This window comes from Botrytis porri (genome assembly GCF_014898465.1).
Source record: "Botrytis porri strain MUCL 3234 chromosome Unknown BPOR_013, whole genome shotgun sequence".
Classification (NCBI taxonomy): domain Eukaryota; kingdom Fungi; phylum Ascomycota; class Leotiomycetes; order Helotiales; family Sclerotiniaceae; genus Botrytis; species Botrytis porri.
The window spans coordinates 171,544-180,971 of NW_024066087.1; the positions used below are offsets into that span (position 1 = coordinate 171,544).

The 9,428-nt window shown below is 37.5% G+C and overlaps 2 protein-coding genes across 2 annotated transcripts; one reads left to right on the top strand and one right to left on the bottom strand.

The window, feature by feature from the left end:
• Positions 1 to 2,764: 2,764 nt before the first annotated feature.
• EAF01_009007 (uncharacterized protein) lies at positions 2,765 to 4,115 on the bottom strand (the record flags this gene model as incomplete). The annotated part of the gene is made up of 4 exons (XM_038917263.1): positions 2,765 to 2,881; positions 2,967 to 3,284; positions 3,361 to 3,595; positions 3,694 to 4,115. The coding sequence occupies 4 exons, from the start codon at positions 4,113 to 4,115 to the stop codon at positions 2,765 to 2,767; spliced, it is 1,092 nt and encodes a 363-aa protein (XP_038766868.1).
• A 2,364-nt stretch (positions 4,116 to 6,479) lies between these two features.
• EAF01_009008 (uncharacterized protein) lies at positions 6,480 to 8,438 on the top strand (the record flags this gene model as incomplete). Its single annotated transcript, XM_038917264.1, has 5 exons — positions 6,480 to 6,982; positions 7,060 to 7,212; positions 7,276 to 7,429; positions 7,486 to 7,621; positions 7,678 to 8,438. The coding sequence occupies 5 exons, from the start codon at positions 6,480 to 6,482 to the stop codon at positions 8,436 to 8,438; spliced, it is 1,707 nt and encodes a 568-aa protein (XP_038766869.1).
• Positions 8,439 to 9,428: the final 990 nt, after the last annotated feature.

Genomic DNA, 9,428 nt, shown 5'->3' on the forward strand with positions numbered 1-9,428 from the left:
ATTCAATTTTTCTAATTTCAAATCTATATAATTTATAAACAAAAATGAATAAAAATAAAACATGTATCTTTTCCAATAGAAAAGAATATTGAGTATTCATTTTGAAATTTCGAAAATAAAATCCTTTAAATTGAAAATTTTATTAATTTCTTTAATTCACATAGGAAAATATCATTTTATAGGGATTTTATTATAAAAATTATGAGGTGTAGTAAGTAAGTTTGATATTTCTTATAATCTTTTTTTAAATTTAATGAAAGTATATATTAATAATAATTATAAATATGATAATAGAGAATATAATTTTCTTAATTAAAACTTTAAATGTTCTATAAATTTCATAGAAATATTAATATTATAATATACTTTCAATAATATTTAAAGATAATACTTTATTATTTGATTTTAAGAAGATTATTAATAAAAATCTTCATTTTGAAAAAATATTGATACTAATAAGAATATACTTCAAAAAATAGAGATGTCTTATCAAATAATATAATATAATTATTAATAGAAATAATAGAAATGAAAATGTAATCAATTAATATTATAGTAAACATGTACAACTGTTCGTTGGTTTCAAGAATCACATCAAATACAAGCATGTTGCTCTATTTATAATTATAAAAAAGAAATATTTAAAATCATTAAATTTAATCAGATTTTAAATAAATTTTATTATATATTAAAAGATTTATTTTTTAAATTTTTACTATTTTAAAATAAATATATATTGATATTCATAAGATTGAATTAATATCAAAAGAAAAGTTCTTAATTTTCGCTTATTTTATTAATAAATCTCAATATTTTCAATTTCTATTAACTTTCTATATATATATTTTATAATAAATAAAAATCTTAAAGATAAATTTTTTTTTTCTTGAATTTCAAATGAAATTAAATAAATTAATATAAAACTTATTAATGTATATATCAAATTTATTTAATAAAATACAAATATTTTATAAGAGTTTTAATATAATTGTAATGTTCGATAAACAGCTGTGCCCTAGTACTATATATACTGAAAAACATAATTCACAATAAAATTATGGATATTAAAAATTCAAGAAAAAGAAAAAGAGTGAAAAGAATAAAAAGAATGAAAAGAATATGATGGTAAACCGATTTCGCCTGTAAGCTTTTAATAAATCACTTTTTAAATTTTTATGATAATAAAATTATTATATTACACTTTCTTAAAAAGCAAGGGGTCCGGGGGCTCGCAGGCCCCTGATAATCAATTAAAGAGTTTTTAACTAGATTATTATCCTCTTATCAAAATGAGTTATCATCAATATTAATTACTAAAAAAATACTTAAGATGATAGTTAGAAAAAATAATAACTAATTGAAAACTTTTATAAAGTCATTACTCTTCTATTCTTATAAATTATTATAGCTTTTCTTTAACCTCATTAAAATTAATATTTATTAAAAGCTTTATAAATTAATTTATATTGAAGGTATTGAAAAAAGTAATCTTATATAAGTAATTCAATTAAACCTTTATTTAACTCTTTTTTAAAAAATTTAAGAAGCATAAATCTTAATCTAGAAAGGATAATAGCTAATTAGAGGGGTTTTAATCAGATTTTTACTTTCCTATCGAAATATATTACTACTAATATTAACCATCAAAAGAATCCTTAGAATATTAGTTGGGTTTTATTAAAATAATAATAAACTATAAATATAATAAATATATGAATTTTGAAACTATTTATTTTAAATATATAATTAACTTTAGATAAGGCTATGAATTTTATTTAATTGTTTTTCCTTAACAAACTTACATTGAAATATACTATTGTATAGCTTTAAATAAGTTATTACTTCTATAATCGAAATTTCCTTTAATATATTTTATGAATTTAGATTTTAATAAGCTTTTATCATATGTTGATTAAGACTACTCTAATATATATTAAATGGTTTTTATAAATATCTAAATATTACATATAAATTATAAGTAGATTTAACAAAAGTTTTAAAATAGAATTATCGTCTTATCTTTTCTTATTAATTCAATTGTAAAATAGTTACTGTTTATATTGATAATAACGTTATTATATATCTCAACTTAATATAGCACTATTAAGATTTAATTTAAAGATTGATTTCATAAATCTTTTCGAAATATAATCAAAAATTATATCAATTTAATCATTTCTTATAAAGTAATCTATAGAGATTTAAAAAAATCAATTGAAAAAGGGAATACAGTTTTCAGTAATATTAAAATAACTTATATTATAATACAATCTGGTTTATCAAATCAAGATAAATCAAATGTATCTCGAAACTTTTAGATTTACTTTCCAACTCTAAGCTCATATTCAGTCTCCTACAGACCCCAACGGGTTACTCTTCGATTGAATCAAAAACTACTGGGATGATGCACTGGAACATACTATATTAAACCTATAACATACCTCACTAGAAGCTAAAAGAAAGAACAGAAACACTAGTAAGATTATAGAGTATCTCACGTCAATCTCTCTTATAAGATCTTTTATTTTAATCTAATATAGAATCTCCAATTTAAAAGATAAATTTGAGTACTGAGGTGTATAATACTTTCACCAAATAAAGTTCATATAAATCTGGAAAGAGTGTAATATTTCAATTGACTTATACTCGTATATATAAGGAAAGTACGACCATATTATGGTGTGTTTAACAATAATTATGCCTCCAACTTCCGTATAACTGATTTCCATAGCTTGCAAACTTCTGTGATACCTGATAACCCTAATCAGTTCTGTCCCAGGGCGTATCGCCGTCCAGAGGAGCGTGGATCGAGGTACGGCTTCTCGCCACATCCACAGATACGATTTCCCATCCGTTTCGCCGTGTAATCAAAAGTAGCACACTATTTCAACGTTATTTCTGTTAGCCATTTCCCATTATACCATCGAGCGGGGGGGGAAAGACACTAGAGAAGAGGAAGATCATACATGATATACCGCCCGATTATCCCAAATAACAAGGTCATCAGCCTCCCACTTCACGCGGAGTTGTAGCTGGTGGTTATCGACGAGCAAGCGCTCCAGCAGCTCCAAAATCATGCGGTTTTCAAGATCACCCAGACCTTCAATAGCCTCCAAGTGGTGGCCCATCGCATACAGACTCTTCCAGCCTGTCACGGGATTAGTGCGTACGGCGGGGTGGCTTGCTCGCAGCTCAGGACCGACGTTCTCGGGAGCACCACGTGGCCCATTCCACATGCGATCGACGATATTTTCAGGGCGATGGCCTGGTGGCATGAAAGTTGCCTATCGAAGGTGTGAGTATATTTACTCCATTCAGTATACTTAGGGACAACAATGGATCATGGAGAAGAGGTCATACCTGGCAACTCTCCAGTAGCTTCGCCATGGGAAGCGACAGCAGATCGTAGGCTTCGTATGCAGAGGCGAACAGGGTGTCGCCTCCTGATGCGGGAGTTACTTTCATGTGTAGTATGGTGTAGTCAGCGGGTACGTTCTCGTAGCTACAGTCGGTGTGCCAGCCATCTGAGTGGGATTGCTTCTTTTCATTCTTGCCGAAGCCAGCTTGTTGGACGAGCTTCTTCTTGGGGTCGCGTCTATTTGAGGTAAGTTAGTTCTTTTTTGTTTTTACGCTTGCGATTATGATCGAGCCAGAAGCTATCGCCCATGAGGGAAAGAAGGAGCAGATACTCACGCCAATGTCGTCAACTCAGCATCAATTGTCCCATCTGGTAATTCTGTCTGGTTCAATGGGTGAATGTTCAAACCTGAAGTGTATGGACGAGTCGTCAATTGGCCGAGGCGGTGGCAAAGTAATTTCTGATCGGCAACTGTCAATTTCTTCTGTCCAGGGAAGACGCATACGCCACGTTGCGAGATGGTAATGGCCAAGTCGCGGATTACAGCGTCGGACTCCTGCCCTCCTGATTGTAGAATCTTGGCAAGGTCTATGTCGTCGAAGGCTGTGCCTATCAAGGGAGTGAGCTCCCTCTGCTGATAGCGTGATAGGATTCCAGTCAGCTGGAGTGGGAAGAGGTATTTTTGGAATATTAGAGGCCTATAACTGGTCACTGCAGGCGAAGTGATGGTCTCGGTCATTGTAGTTGAGATTGCCATTGCGAAGGTTTGGAAAGCAGCTTTGAAATAAGTTTGTATAAGAACGAGCTCATAAGATATTGTTAAGTTGGCTGAATGAGAGGCGAGATTTGTTCTGTGAAGGAACGTTGGAGGTATCTAAATTTTGTGACTATTAAGGACGAGTCAAGACAGGATGTTAATTCTGAGTCTTAATTGTCAGAAATCATCTTATTCGTGTCTGTGAGATGTAAAGAAATTAGAAAGTGTATTGCATTGTTTCTGACTAGAAGTGGACTTTGGGAGCCATTTAAATAGTCCTCCAAAAGGCTGTCATAAAGGCCATTCTCGGAGATTTACGGATCACACAATAAGCAGTAGCATCATATGATCATAAGAAAGAAATGAGGTTATTCGGAACATCGGCCGAAGTATACCATGCTTCAAAGTATTTACAAACTCAAGTCAGAACAACCTACTTCGTATATGCCGGAAAGATCACAGAAGTCTACTAAAAAAGCATATCAGTGCAGGCTGCCAGAAGGCAATTGCGCTGCTCTAAGTCCTATTGGCCAATGGGAACACTACAATCTAGAATGAAATGCAAGTGAGCATTAACATACTTTCTACAATCCTTCGGGCACGCATGAAGTACAAGACATAAGATAAGACACTTGGCATACCGTGCATGGTACTGAATGCGATAGTCAATTCGTACGGAAAAGGCAGTTGCAAGTACACTGGTTATCTTGCATTATGGGTCATATGCCGCCAAGGATCTATCCTCAAGAAGGCTCAGCTATCATGTAACGTTTTCCGTAACAGTTGCAATCTGAAAGCAGATTGAAGTGCTAAACAAGATTCCATTTGAATCAACAAGAGAGATTCCTCCGGTTATCTTGCATTTGATATCAAGGATTCTGTCCACAAGGAGGAGGTGCGGCTACGTGGCAGAGATCAGCGGAATCGCTACAATTTCGTATTCACAATTCATGTGCTTATGATGTTGTAATGACGAGACAACAATAGAAAGCGAGCCTCGCTTCTTCTTGATGAAAACTATATTGAGGGGTTAAACTATTGATTTTTAGCGTGTCGTTCTTAGGCTGTGCAAGAATTATCTATATTCGCAAGTGATCTAAGGGTAATTCACTCCATAGGTCACTCATCAAAGGTCCTACACACCCTATAAATCATCTAGAAATCTTATCTACTCTACAGGTTATCTATAGATAATCTTCAAATCCTACTTTCGATTAAATCTGAACCTATTGTTAGACCATCTTATAGCCTACAAGTGATCCAAGTTTACATAATCTACAGATAACTGAAAAATCCACAAATAAATAAGTACTAACAGATAATCTGTAGATACTCCACAGATTACCGGGTTCAAAATTCGAATTGGTTACTTTACAACGGATTGTCTACAGATTATCTGCTGAGATCATTGGCCGCCCTGTGGGTACCCGTTACATTGCCAAGTCGTTTTTTTATAAACTGCATGCGCGGTTAATATAAGCATACTCATATATAATTGTGATGCGGGGCTGAAGATTCTCATGTACCGGCTCCCTAGCCTGGCTCCCCGATAGATGTAAACATAATGCCAACCTCGAATGTGGGGCTTTCTTAATCTTAAGCCTCTAGATCCACGATCTAAGGGTTCTTGAGTCTGATGGCCCTCTTTTAGACTTTTGAACAATGCAAGAAGAGATTGTGATCACACAAAGATTCATAAAAATCCCATATCCCACATATCACAAAATGCGAAAATCACTGAAACAACCAATTGAATGAACTCTAAGACGTAATCCAAAGCACCAAATGGGAAGTTGGGGAGGACTCCGCATGAGAAAAGAAGAAGCTTCATCGTCGGGCACACCCGTCACTAGGCTGCGGAACCATTAAAGGGGGCCTCCATGACAAGACTTCACAGGGGGGCGGGGGAACGGGTGGCCCCACGCCCTACCATTCCCGCGTCCATAAATATCAAGTACCATAATCTTTCGCAGAACTAGCCGAACGCCTGCAAGGATTCAACATCTTTAGGGCCAATTTGGCTTCCCTCGAAATGAAGTAAAACGCCACAAAATAGAAGTTTTGAACAGATAAACAAGGCATTTGATGGTCAATTCATTGAATGATCGAATCACACAGCTCCGGTGTTATTCGCAACCCTAACATGACCTGGAAGAATCAATCCTTGAATCCTTGAATCCTTGCAAGCGTTCGGCCAATTCTGCGAACAAATACGATAAGTGAACACGTGAACCGAAGCTTACCCGAACGATTAAAGATTAGGAAACAGGACTCCCTCTTCCTCTGCAAATTCTGGGGCAAACATATCCTCAAAGTTTCCAAGTAGTAGGGCAGGCAACAAAGAAATCATCCTCGCCGCACAGCATGAACGAAACCTCTCAGCAACAGCTCCCGCTGCAAATTTTCGCCAACGATAACACCACTATTGGCAACTCAACGAATGACCATAGCAAACCATTATCGAATTCAAAAGATAGCGATTCAGCAGCTACTGTTCAATTGAACACCTTTAAAGACCATCAGTCGAACAACCTCCCGCACAGGAAGCTCATGCAAGTATTCCCACTCTTGGCTCTAGCACAGTTTACGGCATACCTAGACCAGACGTCCATCTCAGCAGCCGTGCCCAGCATCGGGGAAGCGCTACACCTCGGCCCTCAGCTGTCATGGGTAGCAACGTCCTACCTCATGGCAACGACGGCCGTGCAGCTACTCAATGGACGACTTAGCGACATTTTTGGCCGCAAGCAGTTGCTGTTGATGTCACTTGGCATCCTTGCAACGGGCAACTTGGTATGCGGGTTTTCAAACACTCCGGCCATGTTGTTTACTTTCCGTGTGGTATCTGGGCTAGGGGGTGGTGCCATGTAAGCGTGTTCATCTTTTTATTCAATGAGCCTTCTTATTTTCTTGAATTTTCAGCTGACTGATCATTTAACAAAAGAACGGCTCTAGTCCAAATCATCGCCAGCGATGTTACGACGCTTCAACAGCGAGGCAAGTACAATGGATTCATCGGTCTAGCCGTTGCTTTTGGGAGTGGTTTGGGGCCTTTGCTTGGTGGTGTCATGGCGACCAAGGTTTCTTGGAGATGGACGTTAGTATTCCCACCCATCATGACCACACCTTAAGTGATATAGACTGCTGACGCCAGCTCAAGCCTCTGGTATGATGTACCATGGCTAATTGCCTTGTCTATTATGCTCTTCGTGGTACTTCCAAGCAGCAAAATGGCCGCTGGTACCAGGGCAAAACTCGGCATGATTGACTGGATCGGTGTTGCTATGAGCGTCGCTGCTATTGTTCTATTGTTGGTAGGTCCTCCCATGTTCGAATTTGCTGTTTGCTTTGGCTGATCTAAGTCAATCAGGTACCTTTGTCCCAAGGCGGCTCGACCTTTGCGTGGAACAGCTCCCTTGTCATCGCTATGCTCTCGATCGGAGTCGTCACTTTTGCTGTTTTCCTGGCTGTGGAGTGGAAAGTGGCTAAATTGCCCATCATGCCTAGTGAGTGCTTGCTATCTCGGCTATTGTATTCCTTGTCATCTACTAACATAGCAAAGTACACCTCTTCCGCAATGGTCTATCCTGCAACATCCTGCTCGTCCAAAATGTCCTTTACGGCATCGTCTTCTGGGGAAACCTCTTTTACATGCCCATCTACCTAGTCAATGTCCGTGGCTACACAGCTATCATGGCAGGCGCTATTATCATGCCTATGGCAGGATCTCAAGGGCTGGGCTCCATCTTATCAGGTCTTATCATTTCACACACGAAGCGCTATAATCCCGTGATGGTCGTGGGTCAATGGGTATGGGCTCTACTCCTCATCCCACAGGCCTTCTACTCACGCACCACGCCCATCTGGGCCATCTGCGTTGTAGGCTTCTTCCAGGGCCTAGGCACAGGCTGCTGCTTCCAGCCCAGTCTCGTAGCCCTCCTAGCACACTCACGCCGCGCTGATCGCGCCGTGCTCAACTCGTTGCGCAACTTCCTGCGCACTATGGGAGGTACGATAGGACTGACACTCGCAAGTACTATCTTGAACAACGTGCTCAAGGCGAAACTGCGAGGCGTGGTAAGCTCATCCGTCGCCGACACAATAACGACTTCTATCAATCAACTTGACTCGCTGGGTCTGTCGGCTGCACAGCGCAGCGCGGTCCTGGACGCTTATATGGCTAGCGTACGCACCGTCTTCATATTGTACGCGCCGCTGATCGGAGCTTGTGCTTTAGCTGCGTTGTTTGTTAGCGATAATGGACTTGAAGAGAAGGATACGAGTGTTACTCTGTCTCCTAGCACCCCAGCGCTCCTAAGATAAATCTTAAATCGACCCTGTGTAAATTACCGGCTCAATTGTGGACTACAGAATAACGACTTCCCGGGGCGAAGAGAGTGGCGATCGCTACCTGATCGTTGGCAACTCATCAATGGGTTCTTGGTCACCTTGAAACTTGGTTTCGATCATAATTTAGAACAGCTCTGGAACCTCCGAATACCCCACATTTATAATGGGTTTACCAGAGCTCTATATACATATCGGATGCTATATAGACGTATTGAAAAGCTTTTCAATTTCATATTTTTGATAGATATATCGGAGGGGCTCGAATAAGTTATGCCGGCGCCACTGATGGTATCTCGTCGGCACTACCAATTATCTCTTGCTCTGTAGATTATGATGATAATTTTCTACCTATAAATATTATTCTTGAAACTTTGAAATTTTTACGTATAATCTATCAGTAGATTATCTTTGTATAAAGATAATTTTCAATAGAACAATCATATTATTTCTTTTGATATCGAATGTTGAAAATACTGAGCAAGCACGCATTTAGGTGAGGAAGTTATCTAAAATTTAGGTCAGTATTCATTCTAGCAACACCGAGTAGCTGTACTGCTTACAAATACAACTTCAAATGTTTCTCTATTGGTTGTTTCAAAATCCAATCAATTAATTTCACTACTATCAAAGGGTTTTGCCTTGAAAGTAATAACAGAATCTGAAAATCATCAAACGCGTCAGTCTACTCAACACTTTCCGATCGAGTTGTTGTGTGTTGAATTGAAGCGATTCAGAAGATAAACGGCTAGAACAATTAAGTCTTAAATAATTACGTAATGGAGTACAATTTGCTCCTGCTCAATTCTACAATATAAATTGTAAGAGTTGAGGCCCCGGCTTATCGCACACCACCCTTTTTTATAACAAAATCCTCACAAAAATACTGTCTTTCTATATAAATTAATTATTTTCATAATTCTTTGGTTATTTGAAGAATTGATTTGAAAATTATATATATAAGAA